This window comes from Cryptococcus neoformans, chromosome 3 (genome assembly GCF_000149385.1).
Source record: "Cryptococcus neoformans var. neoformans B-3501A chromosome 3, whole genome shotgun sequence".
Taxonomy (NCBI): domain Eukaryota; kingdom Fungi; phylum Basidiomycota; class Tremellomycetes; order Tremellales; family Cryptococcaceae; genus Cryptococcus; species Cryptococcus deneoformans.
The window spans coordinates 1,514,590-1,532,414 of NC_009179.1; the positions used below are offsets into that span (position 1 = coordinate 1,514,590).

The 17,825-nt window shown below is 46.8% G+C and overlaps 6 protein-coding genes across 6 annotated transcripts; 3 read left to right on the plus strand and 3 right to left on the minus strand.

Annotated features, from left to right (window-relative positions):
* Positions 1–275: 275 nt before the first annotated feature.
* On the minus strand, positions 276–4,430 carry CNBC5220 (hypothetical protein; the record flags this gene model as incomplete). Its single annotated transcript, XM_771375.1, has 4 exons — positions 276–779; positions 828–1,104; positions 1,154–3,057; positions 3,108–4,430. The coding sequence occupies 4 exons, from the start codon at positions 4,428–4,430 to the stop codon at positions 276–278; spliced, it is 4,008 nt and encodes a 1,335-aa protein (XP_776468.1).
* A 1,723-nt stretch (positions 4,431–6,153) lies between these two features.
* On the minus strand, positions 6,154–7,260 carry CNBC5230 (hypothetical protein; the record flags this gene model as incomplete). The annotated part of the gene is made up of 6 exons (XM_771376.1): positions 6,154–6,394; positions 6,443–6,522; positions 6,575–6,712; positions 6,762–6,864; positions 6,917–7,036; positions 7,097–7,260. The coding sequence occupies 6 exons, from the start codon at positions 7,258–7,260 to the stop codon at positions 6,154–6,156; spliced, it is 846 nt and encodes a 281-aa protein (XP_776469.1).
* Positions 7,261–7,524: 264 nt separating this feature from the next.
* On the plus strand, positions 7,525–9,324 carry CNBC5240 (hypothetical protein; the record flags this gene model as incomplete). Its single annotated transcript, XM_771377.1, has 11 exons — positions 7,525–7,641; positions 7,689–7,776; positions 7,825–7,900; positions 7,948–8,028; positions 8,102–8,271; positions 8,322–8,380; positions 8,424–8,541; positions 8,591–8,755; positions 8,811–8,878; positions 8,926–9,077; positions 9,132–9,324. 11 exons carry the CDS (start codon positions 7,525–7,527, stop codon positions 9,322–9,324), a joined length of 1,287 nt encoding a protein of 428 aa, XP_776470.1.
* A 2,154-nt stretch (positions 9,325–11,478) lies between these two features.
* CNBC5250 (hypothetical protein) lies at positions 11,479–12,606 on the plus strand (the record flags this gene model as incomplete). Its single annotated transcript, XM_771378.1, has 3 exons — positions 11,479–11,646; positions 11,726–12,046; positions 12,100–12,606. The coding sequence occupies 3 exons, from the start codon at positions 11,479–11,481 to the stop codon at positions 12,604–12,606; spliced, it is 996 nt and encodes a 331-aa protein (XP_776471.1).
* An 894-nt stretch (positions 12,607–13,500) lies between these two features.
* Positions 13,501–16,203, minus strand: CNBC5260 (hypothetical protein; the record flags this gene model as incomplete). Its single annotated transcript, XM_771379.1, has 19 exons — positions 13,501–13,668; positions 13,725–13,805; positions 13,864–13,899; positions 13,972–14,040; positions 14,092–14,168; positions 14,224–14,338; positions 14,390–14,465; positions 14,524–14,588; positions 14,648–14,874; positions 14,948–14,986; positions 15,046–15,130; positions 15,188–15,224; positions 15,298–15,371; positions 15,423–15,470; positions 15,518–15,537; positions 15,652–15,673; positions 15,734–15,839; positions 15,897–15,900; positions 15,957–16,203. The coding sequence occupies 19 exons, from the start codon at positions 16,201–16,203 to the stop codon at positions 13,501–13,503; spliced, it is 1,596 nt and encodes a 531-aa protein (XP_776472.1).
* An 842-nt stretch (positions 16,204–17,045) lies between these two features.
* On the plus strand, positions 17,046–17,768 carry CNBC5270 (hypothetical protein; the record flags this gene model as incomplete). Its single annotated transcript, XM_771380.1, has 3 exons — positions 17,046–17,446; positions 17,520–17,607; positions 17,664–17,768. 3 exons carry the CDS (start codon positions 17,046–17,048, stop codon positions 17,766–17,768), a joined length of 594 nt encoding a protein of 197 aa, XP_776473.1.
* Between the last annotated feature and the right edge of the window lie 57 nt (positions 17,769–17,825).

A 17,825-nucleotide genomic window follows, 5' to 3' on the forward strand; every position in this document is an offset into this window, starting at 1 on the left:
TTCTCTTATGGACTAACTAATACATGACATAGGAGACGGATACACTTGTACGCCGAGTTCACTGAGTGGACCCTTTAACACTAAATCAAAAGCTTGCATTGGCGGAAAAGACATATAGATACAGCAAGCATCATGAATTTGACGGAAGCAGTAGATATCGTATTGAATCATTATTATACACATGAGATCGTCATATCACACTGTAATTTCTACATCCCATACAGCGATATCAATCGATACAGGTCGCTGGTTGGAGGGGTTTCTTTCGCCTATGATCATCTTCTTCCATCGGGCTTAGCATTCCGCATCCGATCCATCAACTCCTGTAGCCTATATTCTAAAGACTTGCCCTGCACATGAGAGGAATTCGCAAAATGTCTTGATGAAGGGTCATGTGTCTCGCAGTTTGTAAAGGAATTGGTATTACTCGACCGGCCTATTTGATGACCCACATGATGCTTCAGCGATGTTTCTTCTTCTATATTTATTTCGCTAGCAGGATGGTAGGATCTTGGACTTCGAGGATGAATGCGTTGTGAAAAGGGTATTCTGCGGGGTGGAGGGGCTGGGGATGGGGCGTCTTCAAATTGAGAGTTACCCGATGGCGATCCGGGTGTACGGTGTTGCTCGATATTGAATGGAGTATGGTGAAAAGGCCTGTCAGTGTCGACCGAAGAATCGTGAGACGAAATGATGTCTATGCGGCCACGAGACGCTTCAAGGTCGCGTGAAAGATGATCAATGAGATCGGCAACATCATGAGATGACGTGAAGTAGACCTAAACACGTTAACTAGGAATTACATTGGCCAACTGGACTTTGCTTACATCTGTTGGTGGTCTGGGTTTGATAATTGACTTTCGATTAGCGATGTGTCGAACATTAAGTGGAGCTATACTAGCCCCGGACGGTCTGCTCATCGATTCAGTCTCTGTAAAAAAGTCATGTTTTTCACCGAAGACAGAGACTTTGTTTGCTGAATAATTTGAAGATGATTGCGAAAGTCTGTGGCCGAAAGGACCGTCGTTTTCATCAACAGAACCGGCTACTGAAGTGCGCAAAGCGTCAACCACAGACCATACTACTTGGCCATCTGCATACTCGCTACGATGGATCAGTATCCAAAGTGCCCATGAATTCTCTGGTTACATACCAAATCTCTACCGCTTGCGCAGGCCCATTTTGGATCGTTTCAATTATCCTACTATCTCTATCAAGAGGAGGACTTTTGAGAAGCATCTCTTCCCCTCCATTCCGGTCGTCCCCGTACATGTCAATCAGCGAGCCGGCAGTGGATGCGCGTTCAGACATGCCAGAGAGAGACCTTCTAGACAATGTCATAGAAGCAAGGCTCCGTCGCTTAGTTGAATCGTCTGCACGGTGCGCCGGATTGCGGTAAACGAAGCCGAAGTTCTGATCCTCATGTGCAATGTTTTCATGCTTTTGGGAAGGACTAGCATTGAAACCAAATCCCGTTTGATGTGCCGGTGGACTATTTGACACTAGTTCGCGATCTTCTTTCGAAAGATTGAGAGGTTTACGTCGAATTGACAGTTTTCGTTGACTCGGTTGTCTACCAACATTTGACGAACTGGGAGAACCGGGAGTAACGTCCGAAGACATTTGAAAAGCTGAAGGTGTTAAACCGTCAGGAAAAATCATCGTACGTCTCAATACGACCTTGTCATGCAAAGGCCTAGGTACGGAGACGGGCGTCACGACTTCTTTCTGAGGAGGCTCCGGAGTGCGCATTCGAATTGGCAGCTCCCTCGCCTTCTTCGAGAGAGAGCGAAATAGACCCTCCTTCTTCTGTTTGGCGATGGCCTTCTCCGCTTGCCATATAGGCGTTGGAGACCGCTGCCTCGCGGACGAGGATGGTGATATTTTCAAAACGGGCTCTGAGTTTGGTAAAGCAGAGTCTTTGCTTGCAATGGTGTCAGAGTCATTCAACATTTCCTTTTGGACTAATATGGCCTTCAGCTGATCCTCCTTCAGACCCAACTGACGACCTGCCTGGAGGAAATTGAGTATAGCAGTGTCTTGAGTTGGGGATTGCGTCTGCTCGGATAGCTGATCAAGGGGAGCGTCGCCGTGTACGGTTGTATTTGGGGGTGTAATGACCCGTGTCGGTACTTGTGAAATGGTCATTGCCGGACAAGTTTTCTGGTCAGCGTTCGAGCCCTCTCGTTGATCTATCCGTCGCGGGAATTGGAAGGATTTGAGATCAGGAGGAGCTGAAGAGAGGGAGATTGCAGTGTTAGCCTCCTGGCGAAGTTGAATTGGAGCTCCCAGAGTTCTTGACACCGATTGAGAATTGGATCGTTGCAACCGGGCTACTGGAGCGGGCTGCGGGATCGAATTCGGGTCTGTGGAACCCGAATTCGCTGCTGACATAGGATGCACAGGCTTGAACGCCTCGGAACTTGATACAGACGGCCCCTTCTTCATAAGCTTCTTCCACTTCTGACTCATCTTACTGCCTGATCCGCTCATCTTCTCCAGCGATTTCTCTAAAATTGAATCCACAGCCGAAGGGTGATCTGGGGGAGTAAGGGGGTGAGTGGGGACCTTAGCGGTGGAGGAAAGGAGCTTGGGACTGGAGATGACCATGGCCGCCCCGCGTTTGGTGTTCTTACGTTCAAGCCGAGCGCCCTGTATGGAGGGATTACGATTGAGGGCAGCAGTCGCAGCAGCAATCCTTGTGCGGAAGTCCTTTTCCTTTTCAGTTTCTAGACTTTCTGTAGTATTATCGATTACATTGCCACGCATACGCGTTGCAGATGAGAAAGATTCGGCGTTAGGAACTTCTTGAGTAGGAGGAGCTGGAAGGGGCTGCGGAGGCATGTCAAGTACTGGTCGTTGAGGCGCACAAGGTATGGTATCGGCTATTTGCGAAGCCATCGATGACGACGACTCCATTGCTGAAGTTACAGGGATTATACCGTTCATTGTCATTGGATTTGTAGTCCGCGCATCGACTGCGGGTGGGCCTTCTACATTGAGACGGGGTGACTGTTGCTTCAAGCTGCAATACTGCTTAGGTATTGTTGGCGTGTCCTACACGGATTTTCAGTAATTTGAAGGATTGTAAAATTCAATATACATACAGAAATCAGAGGACTAAATCCCAGACCCATTGCTTCTCTCTCTCTTCTAGCCTTTGTAACCAATTCTTCCTGCAAAAGCATCAACTCTTCCACCCCCAGCCCCGTAATCTTTTCAAGCAGTAGTTCTGGTTTCTCAGGCCAATCAGATATGTCATCAGTTTCCGAATCCACTCGGACAAAATCGTTGCCATCAAAGATGTCTATCCACTGAGGGACGTCCTGCTTAGGATCAAAGACTGAATCGAGGGAGTCGCATGACAAACGTTGTAAAGGAATTGGAGAGAAAAAACCGGCGCCCTCAGCGGTCTCATCATCCGTTCTTAAGGCATCCAGAGAAAATATCGCTGTTTCAACGACATCTCGCGCTTGTGACTTGTGACCGTTTTGGAAAGATTCCTCTTCATCGATAGATGTTTTTGGGTCGTACCACGAAGCTCCCAGGCTATGTCGATTAATAGCTTCTTTCAGCTCTAGTGTTGATCCCGCATCATTTTCTTCCTCCTTGAGATGTTCGCGAGATCGTGTTTTTTGCTCCTCCTCGTGCTCATACTCCTCTTCCTCCACAATCTCCCTTTGCAAAAACGGGTGGGCTTCGCTCGAGAAATTTAATCCTCGACCAGATTCAGTTTCTCCTAAAGTAATGGTACCAGCCCGGCGACGGGTAACCGAAGATTGGTCAGAGTCCCCACCGATAGGCAGAGAAGCTTGGTTGACACTATAAGATCTCGACAGCGAGGTCGCTTTCGCCAGGGAAATGGGGTAGTGTAGAAGCGGTGATGGGCTAGTATTGGTGCTTTGCGTGGCGTCAGAATATGCAGCCGAGGACCTCAATGTATTGGGAGGGGATTGGCTATCAGGTGTCACTGATCTTGAATTCAGCAGTATATCAAAATGTGGCTGGCCGTTGGGTGTCGCTGCTCTCGAGGACAAAGAACCTTCCCCATGGTGGGTTGGTCTGATAGGCCTAGGTTGCCCAGGGACATAAGCAGGGTTATGAAGTACTAGGGATGGCGTCGGTGTAGACGCCGCCGAAGCGTTGGATAAGATACTGTTAGCTTTGACAGGTTGGAGGCGAGTAGGAGTCAAAGTTGATTCGGGAACCGGTGGAATATCTTCATTAACAACGGCGCGAAGATTGTGAGACCGAGGAGATGAAGGCAGGCGAGAGGGAGAAGCTGAATCAGTATTGGTAAGCGTATTCGCGCTCCTTCCTGTGAATGTGCTATTTGTCGGCGACGTTTTGAATGGGAAGACCGAAGAAGTTGCAGAACGCGACCCTTCGGAAAACACATCAGATGGTCTTCGGGGCCTTTCTCCGCGCATTTCATCTTGATTTCCAGACAAATTCTTCTGACTTTCTCCACTGGCCAACACCTCTTCTTCATCACCTGCTGTATGTTCACATTCTTTGTGGATATTGTTTTCCATAATATTCCCACCTCGTTTTAATTGTCCTCCAATCTCTTCAAGAGCCATTGATATTCGTTTGATCTGGGCCGGCGTTAATTCCGATAATAGAGACTTGCTATATCTTTGTCGCGGCTGACCTGCGAAATTCGACAATTCTGGGGACCCGAGATCAGGTCTGAGAGTATTGATAATTGGTGTCGCATGAGAATGGGAGCCGACTACAGATGATAAAGAGGCCATTGTTGACTCGGACCGCATAGAGCTGTCTGGGATGCGAGACTGTGGCTTTAGATCATGGTCGGTTGCAGTCTTCATCAATGTCGTTGTTGGCACATCACCTTTGTCTCCTTGTTCTTTCTTCCCTCGCGATTTACCTGATGTATATTTAAGATCATTCGTTCCGCCTTGCTCTGGCGCGCTTCGCAGATACGCATTCTCTCTAAGACCCATGCTACTGCCCATTCCAGATTCTAATTCTTTACTTTTGAGACTTCCTAATGTGGGTTGTTCAGGGCTTGAGGCGACGCCAAATGTCTTGAATGATGAGAATGAGTTGGACGTGGGCGGTGGGGAAGATATGAGCGGACTACTTCCAGGATGTAAGGGTGATGATTGACCATCGTCGGAGACATTAATCGAGGGACTGGGGGCAGAAGTCTCAATAAAGGGAGAAACTGGATTGGGGATTATGTCTGCTTTTGAGTTAGGTGTGCGAATTCTGTTGTCATCACAGTTTGATTTTGGCGGCATGCGATACCATTCATTTCTTTCGCTAGCTCTGAGCTCTGCAAAAAGAAGCTCTTCTTCTTCTTCCGTCAATGCTGGACCGTGTATTCTGGCACGCTGTGAAGCAAGAAGTGTACGAATAGAGTCTTCCGGGGCTGTTGCAAGAGGCGGGAGAAGAACTGAGAACCTTTGTGACAGTCTAAGTTTCTAGTCAGCACGCAGTACTTTCAATCCAGTCAAAGGACGAACGAAGGTAATATAAGACTGTTCCTTATGTCCACATCCAGACTAGGTGCGACGCCCGGTACTCTCTTTTCTCCATAAACATCTTTCGAGCCGTCATCACCTGAGGATTCCGACAGCGCTGCAGATTGTTTGCTTTTGCGTTTGCTAGAATTGAGTAGCTTTTCAGATGTCCTGGAGGATTTTTTCCTGATGTAACAGTTAATAAAGCACCTAATGAAATTATGGAACTAAACCTTACCTGAAGAGACGGTCCATCTTCTTCTCGAAGCTTGAAGTGAGAAATGAAGGGCGCTATGCCGTAAACGGGTGCCCGGTTCAGTTGTGAAGGAGAGTAAGCGGCGAAGCGACGGCGTTGGCGATATGGGCGGCAAAAGCAATGGATATCTTGAACAAGGCAGCAAAATCAGGAGGATGAAATGTATTGGATAGCGGGAATTCAAAAGTAACGGCGCACAGTCCCGCGACAACAAACATGAATGAATGATCTTCTTTTTGGCGCGGCGCCGGATCGCCGCAACACGCAACACGCAACAGCCAGTCGCCGCCTTAGCACAACTGGGCGCCCGACAATTAAATGCATGTCCCGGGCTATAGGTGGTAAAGGTATACAGATGCAGGGTATCTTTGGATGTAATGATCGCTATACTATTTGGATGCTGGATGCCTAACGTACTTCAACAACTCTGCTCGTACGGTCCTTTTCTAGCTCTTCCTCCAAATGCCTCACTAATTCTCTGACCTTATCAACACCGACTTTGACGACGCCCATAATTTCTTCGGCGCCGAGAGGGGCCCCGCCAGCTTTTGAAAGGACGCAGATCTCTCGCTGTGCGTTAAGCGTAAGGGTTAATGTGCCCGAGCAAAGCATCATTTCGACGTGGGAGGGGTCAAGGATTGGAGGGAGACTTGCAAGCCGTCAGATAAGGACAGGAGAATGAAGTGAGAATTCTTACTTTTCAAAGTAGGCAAACGTGAGACATAGGGGTGTATGGTGGATGGCCAATGGCACAGGAGCTCGCTCCTCTGGTGAGTGCTGTTACACATCAGTTTCATTGGGTCACATTCGGCTGCCACTCAGTACCAACGATGATGACCTCGTCGCCAATAACTTCTACATCCGGTTTTCTGAAATGTTTCAACGCTGCCATGCCTGCAAGAGCGGCACAGTCAAGGAGATTGCCTGAATCCGAGAGAAAGTGCAAAGTGAGGCGCAGTTGCCAAACCTAAGCCTAGTCAGAAATAAAATCTAATAGTCATGCGATTGGCCTTTACCTTTTCGCCTGCAAGGATGCACAAGGCTTCTCTGTCAATGGCTTCAGTACGTCGGATACTCTTCTCTAGAAGTCTCCCAATCATGACTTCATCGTCACCGGGTCTACCAGGAAAATTTAGCAGATATTTCATTAGACCAATGCATGCTAACATACCTTCCGTTTTCATAAACACTGCTAGCCATAGGTCCGATTTCAGAGTTGATCAATAGAAATCCTTCATAGGGTCTGTCATCTCGCGGTTTGACAATTGTCGCCGACACTTGAGCAAGTATACTGAACGCACGAATTAATCCAGCACAATTTTTTGCCATATTGTCGGGCGTAGCCACTTACGCTGTCTTCCCCAAGCGACACTCCACACAGCCAAGCTCATCTCCAAAAATGTAATGGACGTCCCGCATCTGAAGGGGTAGCCTGCCGTCAAGCCTTTTCCCCTCGGCCAAGGCGGCGAGGAGAAACTCGTTCTGGACTGATGGTGGGTCTATCTCTCTAACCATAGTGAAGGTTGTTGTCTACGGTGTTTAGATGTCTACGGATGGGTCATTACACTTCGTTACCGGTACTTGAGATGTATGCCGAGGCCCTGTCAATGAAGAATAAAATTTACGTAAGACAATCTTTCGGCCTTGTCCGCTGATGGGACTACCTACTACTTCTTGACGACAATGTTGTCATCATGTCAGATGGAACATGTCCGTCCAGTACAACAAAATACTGTTCCGCCACGATTCGTCCGTTGTGCGCGATTTTTGACACTCACCATGACAGCAGCTCACATACAGTCCTATCACTCAGATCCAACCCGCTATGCTGCCGTGGACAATCTTCTTCACAGGAAAGGCCCGTGGACAGACGAGAGATTCCAGGGTGGTACCGAGGTATGTCATCCTTGTTCTTCCTCACTTCACGGCTTATCGTATTTCAGACAGCAAACTTTCTCAGGACAAAGGCAAAAATTTTGGTAATCGGTGCGGGGGGCCTTGGATGTGAAATACTTCAGAACCTTGCGTTGTGTGAGCAGCGTTATTCCTTTAATTCTTCTTAAGCTCATATTCACCGAGCGGGCTTCAATGATATTCATGTGATTGATATGGACACGATTGACATTTCCAATCTAAACAGACAGTTTCTTTTCAGGCATGTATATTCTGTGATGTCTCACAGCTGAACTAATATAATCGCAGGGAAGCCGACGTCGGCAAGTCCAAAGCTCTCGTGGCAGCCGAATTCGTGATGAAACGAGTGCCCGGTTGCACCGTCACCCCGTGGGTCTCTCATGCTTAGATTTACTCTGATGGATCATGGATCATGGATCATGGATCACTGACATCTTCCAAGCTACCATGGAAGGATTCAGGACCACCCTACATCCTTCTACTCCACTTTCGATGTCATAGTTGCCGGTCTTGACTCCATCTCTGCTCGCCGATGGATCAATGCAACGTTGGTACAGATGGCACAGGAGGATGAAGAGAATATAAAGCCATTGGTTGATGGCGGTACAGAAGGTAATGCTGCCTGTTTGACTTAGCGGTTGCCTGGAGCTGACAACTGATAGGGTTCAAGGGCCAGGCTCGTGTTATTTTGCCCACAATCACGTCGTGCTATGAATGCTCAGTGCGTGTAACGATATTCGGAAGTTCTCGCCTGACCAGTACAGATTGATATGCTTACCCCTCCAACTGCTTTCCCCATATGTACTATCGCTAACACACCCCGTCTTCCCGAACACTGCATCGAATGGGCAAGCGTGCTGGAATGGCCCAAGGTCTTTAGAGGTTTGTTCAGAAGTAATATTTGCTGGCTGCCGCTAAACGTCGTACGCAGACAAGAAGCTCGACACAGACGATCCGGAACATATTGAGTGGCTTTACAAACAGGCTGCGGCCAGAGCCGGACAGTTCAACATCGAAGGTGTTACTTGGGCACTTACCCAAGGCGTCGTGAAGAACATCATTCCAGCGATTGCTAGTACCAATGCCATCATAGCTGGTGAGTAGGAATGTCACATCTCTATTGATATGGACCAAGCCTCACTTTATGACAGCTTCATGTTGTAATGAAGCCTTCAAGATTGCGACTGCAAGCGCACCTTATCTTAACAACTACATGATGGTACGTCTTGCCTTATTAACTGAATGTGGCTGAACTATTTCGTAAAGTATGTCGGTAATGAATCTGTTTATACCTATACATTTGAGCATGAGCAGCGACCAGACTGCCCTGTATGTGGCGGAGAGTCCCTCGTGGCTGAGGTCAAAAGGGACTGGACATTGCAACAACTTATTGAATCTCTCTCCCAGCGTCAAGATTTGTAGGTTCTTCGGGCCGGTGATCTTCCTGTTTGTGCTGACAAACTTGGCCGAAGGCAAGTATCTCGTCCTTCTTTATCATTCTCTTCCGGAAAAGCTCTGTTCTGGCCAAGTCCGCCCGATGTTTACGAAGCTACCAAGGCCAACCTCGAATTGCTGTTGAGTGATTTGGTGCAGGACAATGATGCGATCGTGCTTGTGGACCCAGCATTACCTGTAAGCGCTTCGGTAACTGTAAAGTTTGTATAGTACTTGGTCATTTAGCATTGAAGCTGTAATGTGCATAAGATCGACGCATAATTAGATTTCAGAGCGTTTCAAAATTAATTATGTGTTTGTCTATCGTTCAAAGGCATGTCTGATAAGTATATAAATTTCATTTTTAATTTTACTACTTATGTTTTTGTTTGTCACCTTTTTTGTGTGGACAGATTAAAACGGCTGAATTAACAGTACCAATCAGGACCAATCTAAATTATATCATTCCAACTTGATAAAAGTATCATTACCAACTTTCGACTTCATTTCTTTAGCTCCTCCTGAGTTTTCTCTTCCATCAACTCTCCTTTATTGACAGCTAAGGACATTGATTAGTTGTTGGCAGCGGCTCCGGCTCCGGCAACGATGACGTAGTGTGAGAGACCTGGGTCCTCCGTAATGGGCAAGGAGGATGATGAACAACTCTTATCTTTCAAGTTGGGCAGCACTGCGTATCTGACCATGCGAAGGCGACGGGTCTCTTACCAGGACGCGTTGTTTAATAGGATTCATTCTCCTATGTCGTCTGTATGGAGCGATCGCCGGAGGTGGCGAAAATTTTGAGATGGGCATGTGCGGAGGAGTGCATGTTGGGAGGCAAAAGAGTGAAGCTTAGGATTTAACGACTCCTTTGTTGACCTTATGGCAAAAAGCTCTGCGTCTTGCCATACTACGGCCACTGGTACCAAGAACCCGTTCTCTTCAGTGTCTCTAAGGTTCACACGAAGGAGCACTTCGTTTCGTTGAATTTGAGCACATTAAAATGCTAAGAAGAATTTGACTTCATCTAGTGCTTTGTCTCCTGGAGAAAGGATGGAGACGCCGTCCACCTAGCTGCTTTCCGGGGGCAGGTTCCAGGTGAAAGGAGTTCGGTTTGGGACGTAGGAGGGCAGAAGAAGAAGGGTCTCCCTGGCGAACCTCCTGCGAGGAGATTAGAACATGCCCATCACAGTTCAGCGTCGAGGGGGTTGCTGAAGACCACTTTATTATTTACTATGGTTTTCGGGGCGTTGGTGGCCACCACGATTGCTGTTTCTCTCCTGTCGATTTGGTTGAAGGCAATAGATGCGTCTGGGGAGGATTGGTGGTCGTGATTAATCGTCCAATGAGCTCTCCAGAGCTCTTTCGAATACATTGACGATTGGCTCAATTCCGCTTGCCGACATAAATAACTCCCATTTGGAAAGAGAGGAGGAATTCCCGCTTGAAGGTGACCTTAAGGATGACCTTAGCGCGGACTCTGGTATATGAGGCTGCCCACGGCGATAGAATGTACTGAGCCGTCCGGTGTGTGGGAGGGGAAGAGCTTTGAAGCTAAGAGGATTTCTTTGCCGGGAAGGGTGTTGTCAATGGCGCAGCTCATTCCGTTGAGGAATTTGCAGGACTTGTCATTCTTGCAAGCCGCTTTCATGAGGCGGGGAGTTTGGCCAGATATGCCGGGCGCGGTGTTTGCGCAATGTTTGCTGACCATTTCGCAGGAGAAAGTCGTGAGTCGTGAGTGAGTAATGGGATTATCTGACGTCTGGGAGCATTGGGGAGGTTGAGTGGATCAGGTCCTGTATGGTACTTGTTGCGAAGCTGGCGAAGTGCTTCTGAGAAATGGCTGACAACCCTCTAATCGCCTATCAGGATTCTAGCTGCTGCCCCAATTTTCCCATTCTCAATCTTCTTAATGGCTTGATCGTTCCCGGGCAACCTGCGTCTAGTAATATAGAGTATATGTAAGTAGTATTAATATAATGATGCTACATTTTATGTACAGATCATTGGGCATTTGCCAGCAGCAGCACCAATAAACGACGGAAACCTGCGGGATAACCTGCGTCATTGGGCGGGTGCCGACGGGGGAAGAAATGAGGCGCTGCGACTAAAATAAATAAAATAAGAGGAATGGAAGAGCTAGAACGGCAGACAGTCTGCCATCGTCGTGCGTAAATCCATCCTTCGTTGTCGGTTGTCACATTTTATCTCTATTCGCATACACTAAGTTTGTATATTCCGTACCCCCGCTATCGCCATTCCCACAATCACAGGACATCATCACGCGAGTGGCCCCATCAAAGATATTACATCTACAGCGGCCTCCTGTATCGGGCCGCATTATCCTCTCCCGATTAGCCAAGCGTCTATCAGCAATTCATCACCATGAGTTCTTCCACATCTATTTCTTCAACTTCCTCATCCTCCCAATCTGCGTTATTTCCTACCAGTGCCACATCATCCTACTCGGCCCTGTTTCCCACAAGTACAACTTCCACAAATTCAGGAGACGGCGATGGGGACAAGAATAGCACGAATGTTTATTACCTTGTCGTGAGTCCGCAATGTGTGTCTGGCTGTTCAGTGGTGCATCTTGCTGACGAAGGCACGCTGCAATGAATTAATCGCTTAGTTCCTCGGCGTTCTAGTTGTCCTAATGCTCATAGCATTGTGCTTGGCCGTTCGAGCTATGCGCATGCGCCGCCGTTACCGTCGGGCAACGCGTGTGGCTCTTGCGAGAGGCGAGACTGTACCAGATACGATACGGGAAGACTTCTGGGGCCTAGGGGGACTAGCAGGGTGGACATCGGATGGTTGGGATCGGTTTGGGGCCGTCAGGCCAGGAGAACAAGCGAAAAAGGAGAAAAAGTGGGACAAGATGCCGGTATTGGTGGAAGCCGAAGCTATGAAGGAGGCGAAACTTGGTACAGGCGACCTATGGGACGAAATCAGAGTAGGTCAAGGCCAAATGCTGATTGTGGCAAGAGACTGACCTTTTGTCCTCAGCCATTGACCGTGCAATCTGCGCGACTGCTACATGAGCTGCCGTCCTTCACTGATTCTCTAGCAGACTTTCAGTCTCACCATCCAACACAAGATGCCCCTCCACGTTTACGCCAACCAGCACTGTTCAGCCGAAATCGCAACACATTATTCAGCGACACAACAGTGCCGTCTAGGCGGGCAAGAAAAAAGCCAGAAGATTTAGAATTAAATCGGACTATCGAAGCAGGGGAAGCGCTGAGGATCGCTGTCGTTGTTCAGATGCCAACATTTAGCGTCGATGGGCAGCGCTATAGACAAGGCGATAATGACGAGGAAGTCGCATGGGAAAGCGGAATGGAGCTAGGTCTGTGGGAAGGGGTCGTGGAACCCCACTGTAATGCTGGACGGCATTCGCCAGATCCCGGTCAATCCTTTCAAAATGGAACTGAAGAGGAGGAGTGGAGAGGGCTAGCAAGAAGAAGATCTGAAGAATCTTATGAGGATGGCGATATTGCCCTCTACCGATAGAGAACTGTAGCGATTATTGGATTACGATGTAATGGTATTGTAGGTATCAATCTTAGTCATACTAATTGTGTAACTGACAAATGCTGAGTTTAGGTAGATTGCCACTCTATAGAATTCCTTTCCTATAAATACTGTTTCAGGTTGCAACGACATCATTGTCAATGGGTTGGACTTGTCTAGGATATCAGAGACCTCGTTCATCCGTTACTCTCCGTTGATGATCAGTTGTGTCACTTCTTGTGTCGCAGTTATGCTGCAATTACCATTATGCGCGCCAATTATGCCGCCTGCTATTCTAATCAATGGAAACTGAGCACTAACGTATATGCTTGTCCTCCCCCCTGCATCCCTTGTCACCTATGAGTATTTCGTTATTCATCTCGTCTTGTGCTGGGAAGATCACAGAGTTTCTTCGGCCTAGAAGCAGGTCAGCCAGATGATGGATCATTAATCACTAGAGTGCTCTCAGTTGCCCAACAGTACAGTATAGAGCATCTTTCATTAATATGCACCACAAGCATGTGGCAGGGAATGGTTGGTGGCCTAACAACCAATTTTAAATTACCGCTGTAGGAATTGTTGGTGATGTATACGAGCTATTATGACCGTTACATATGTGAAAACAAGCTGATGTAAGATTGTAAACGATTTTAGCTATTACTGATCTATTGGCAGCTCCTTTCAACTAAACGATTTTCGGGCGAGTAATAATACATTCTGGCTGGATATCCAAACTTTTCCTCCGCTGTCGCAAATGTGCCACTAAGTTGACATAGAAGTTCGATAGATGGTACTTCATTGTTATTGTTCCGTATTTTATAATCTACAAGCAGGAACCAAAAAGTCACCTCAGCAATTGATAACGGGAGAAATGGTACTTACACATAATTTGAGTTATACAAGGTACCTGAATCCTCTCTGCATGCGCATTGCGTCTTGTACAGTTGTACTCTCCAAAGCAGCCGCCCGCTCAAGAGTATCTCCATGTTCATCAAAAGCTCTCTCACCTTCCTCGAGGCGCTTATTGGCGCGCATGAGAATGATTCGGAACCACATATTGAGCTGTTAAACCATCAGTCCCCTTGACTCAATTGAGGGTTGGGAAGACTTGAAATCACCAGAATAGTGGCCCCAAACATAGACAGAACTATACCATAGGACTTGGCGTAGCTAGGCCCGAACTTGGTGGGCCAAATGTACTGAAAAGATCGTAAGAGACCACCATTTTCTAAGGCCGACAGGAGAGGCATTGCTTACACTGCCAACAATGTTACCAACTTGCGACATAGCATTCTATAGACCATTAACTTCTTGCACTTTCCTAAAATGAATTCTATATGGAGCCAATTTACAATGGTCACTTACCATGAATGCAAGCGCCACAGCCCTTTTGGCTGGCGGTCGAGGAAAAGAACTACTCATCCATGTGTACATCTACTCTCATAGGTCAGATGACGACCAAGGATGATACATCCTTGCACTGACTATGATGTAACCTGCATAAGACCCCGCCTGCAGGAATAAGGCTACATAGCGACCTGCTTTTTTCTCGGGAGGCACAGCTATTTTTTTTTTTTTTCAGTGACAGCCATTCACCGGTCTTTCATTTCAGCTCACCTATGGAGATAATAAACCCCACAATTCCCATCAGTAAAGGCCAAGTCGAATGCCAGAACTTCTCGTTGGTGCGATCAGAGTGAGTTGAATTAGCAAGAGCGAGAAGGCACGAGAACTGGGCCATAGGAATTCAGCAGAGGTAAGATCGTGAGGTTAGTTAACCTACAATCCAAGGAGGGGCTGCAAGGAGCAGAGTTTCTGTTGTGCCATAGCCGAGAGTCTTCGTTAAAGTGGGAAAATAGCTAGATCAAGACGGCAATTAGAGATAACTTAGGAGGCATCAACAATACCTTTACTGACATGTTAAACGATAAGCCAGTGACACAGGTAGTCAGACTGCCCATGAGAATATAGATTTTCCAATCCTAGAAATCTGTTAGTCGTAACTCCAGGGCAAATATCGTTTCCAATCAGCTTCACGCACAGTTATAGCCATGATAAATCCTGTATGCCATTTCTCGTCCTTTGAGTCCTGGTCTATTTCCCCGACGTCTTCCAGCATTCTCAGCTGTGCGACCTTAAGCTCTTCTTCGGTGAATCCACGCTTGCTATTATGAGGGAAATCAGGAAGCATTATCATGGCAATCAGAGCAAAGAACATGGTGAGAGCTCCTTCGACTATTGAGGCATAACGACAATTAGCATCGATGGCTTCAGTGCGTTGTAGTAATTTAGACAAACTTACTGAAAAAAAGCCAACGCCAAGCCGCGTGCCCCAATTTACCATCCATATTGGCCAACACACCGGCAGCAATCAAAGAGCCTGGTACCCAGCATCAGTAAGTCAGCTGCCTGGCTGCTAAAAGTGGGCGAAATATATACCGAAAGCATTGGAAATTAGGTTTCCACAGTATAGAAGAGTGTACCGAAGACTGATTTCATCTTTTCGATACCATTTGCTCAGAATCTAGAGACGATGGTATCAAACGATGAGATCTGCATCCATGACAGGAGTCGTGCTTACAAATAGCGCGCCAGGTAAAAAGGCTGCTTCTACTACACTGAGTTACAGTAAGTCGTGTACAAAGTCAGTTTGAGTGTTGCGAAGATATACAAAAAAGCAGATCTACTTACCCCAGGAAAAGCCGGGTAAGGAGAACGCCTACGTAGTTGTGGCAAACACCTGTGAGGACGCTAATCATCCCCCACTGACGCCCAATCGTCAGCTTTGTGATACTTCGGACGCTTCTTTGGCTCACTATAAGCATCGCGATAGGGAGATAGATAGATGGCCGGCCGATATGATTCTGTCACTGTTCATCAGCACATTTCAAACTGTTAATAAATAACGCACCAGAAGCATATTTGACGGGACTAGCCAAAGAAAAAACATAGGCAGTCAGCACTTTATTGGTTTGCCCTCACATATAATCTTGAATCTCAAAACCCCAGAGCTCATTCAACTTTCAGGTGGAAACCTTTGCTTACCTTGGAATAGAATATATCCTACCTGTTCACCAATGTTCATTTTTAGCTATCACGTATGTATGTGCTTTTTATTAATACCCACATAAAGGATCGAAAGGATTGTAGGAAATCGTTGACCGGTAAGATTGAGGTCTTCTTCAAACCCCTTCAACCTTGCAGCGGCAGCATTATTTCTGTCGATATAGTTGCTACAGTAACACAAAAGTGTAAGCCTAAATTGCTGGTTTCAATGGACTGTAGCCCACAGAACTGATACAATAGTACGTTATTATCAGCTATTAATACGTAACGAAGTATGTACGTACTGTATATCACAATGAGGATGCTGAATCTTAAATCCAGCTTCAATTTCAATCTCTTCTCGATTCTTTTTCTTGCTTCAGTACCGGGAGCAAGACCATCGTCATGCAATCCAGCAACCTTTAAAGCCATCGACGATGGAGCTTGAGCTTCGCCGACTGATTCGTGAAATTCAGACTGCCCAGTCTCCTTAAGCTGCTGCTCATAACTAAGGGCTACAGGCGCCCCGTAACCTGAGCTGCTCTTTTCCATAATACCTTGGTTTATTTGTGTTGCGTTCTGATGAAGAGAATGAAAAAATTGCGGAGCTGGTCAAATGACACCTTATGAAACCTTAGTTTATATAGTCAATATTTTCTATAAAATCAAGTGACCAAAGGAATAAAGCACGTACATACGAAAGATCTACCGTGCGTGACGTATGGCACATTGTACCTCATTTATTGTTGACTCGTCAGCGATTCCAGCTGCTGCGATGCATACGTTTCTCACTGTTGGACCATCATATGTTAATATTTATGCCAAGGGTATCTATTCTGTAAATGGAAAAATGGAGCCGCTTGCGACTTGTGGAAGGCGAGAGGATAAGAGGCCAAATGACGATGAAATTTGTTGATGCTATTTAGGTGATCTACTAAGATAACATGTTGACATGACGTAATAATCGCGGTGAGATCTGCATAGATTATATAAAGGCTGTGGAGGAGAGGGTCGGCAGCAGGAATGCGGGAGGCGGATGTAATTGACAAATTAATGTTAATTATCCTTATTGCTCCAGTTTATTTGCCGGAGCTTTGACCCACCTTTCGGACGAGAGCTTGACAGGAAAGGATGGTTGTTGCACTTCAGTCGCCACTCAGACTTACCATCACTCGCTCTTCAATATGCCGCGAAACTGATCGGCTACTGATTGAGGCATGAAAGGAAAACTTTCCTAGTGACGAGCCATTGAAGGCCATCCAAATGTATTTATGACGCCCACCCATCATGAATCTACCGCATCGGTAATAATAAACTACAGGTCACAGGTTCACTACTGCCTACTACGTACAGCCCTTAAAGCCGACAATCCCACCACGTTCATTGTCTGAAAAATGTCCAACTCTCCCGTCGACCCTCCTGCTCCAGGTGCTTTTGCTTCTGTCAATCATTCAACGAGACCTGCGATCTCTGATTGTTCACAAGATGTTGACACTACAGACAACTCCCCTCGGCTTCCTTGCTATGATCTCCCAGCCAGCCCTCCCCTTGCCTACTCACCTGTTCGTATTGAGGCCACAGAACCAACATGTCCTCCATCCTACCACAATCAACAGTCAGCACAAGAGTTCCCTCGATATGACATGGGCCTGTTCTCACCGATCGAATTCCCAATAATGACTGAGGATCTGCCCACCTATTCGAAAATGAATACAGAGGAGCCAAACACTTTGGCAAAGGTCCTTTGGAAGTGGGGCTTCTTGTGTCCGCTGCTCTGGTTCATTGGAATGACTATGTAAGTCAAGCTGCACCTCATCTTCAAGCTGGTGCAGGGACGATACTGACGCGTCACATTTCACTTGTTTAAGTATGTGGATTCCCTTAAAGTCCACTGAGGAGGAGCATGACCCTGAAAAGGCTCAAAAACTGGAAGAAATGATTGTTATTCTTCGAAAGGTGAGTTGCTCATTGATAGTATGGGACAATTGGATACTACTGACCTGTGTTTATAGACCGAGTTGAAATACGCGAAGAAATGCGCCTGGGCATTCAGCGGCTTATCAATTACGTTAATAGTTCTGATAGTCGTCGTTATTGCCTGGTCAACAACCAGATGATCCTTTCGTTGATTAGAGGGTTAATCATGAATAATATTCGGGAGAGATTGCTGGACA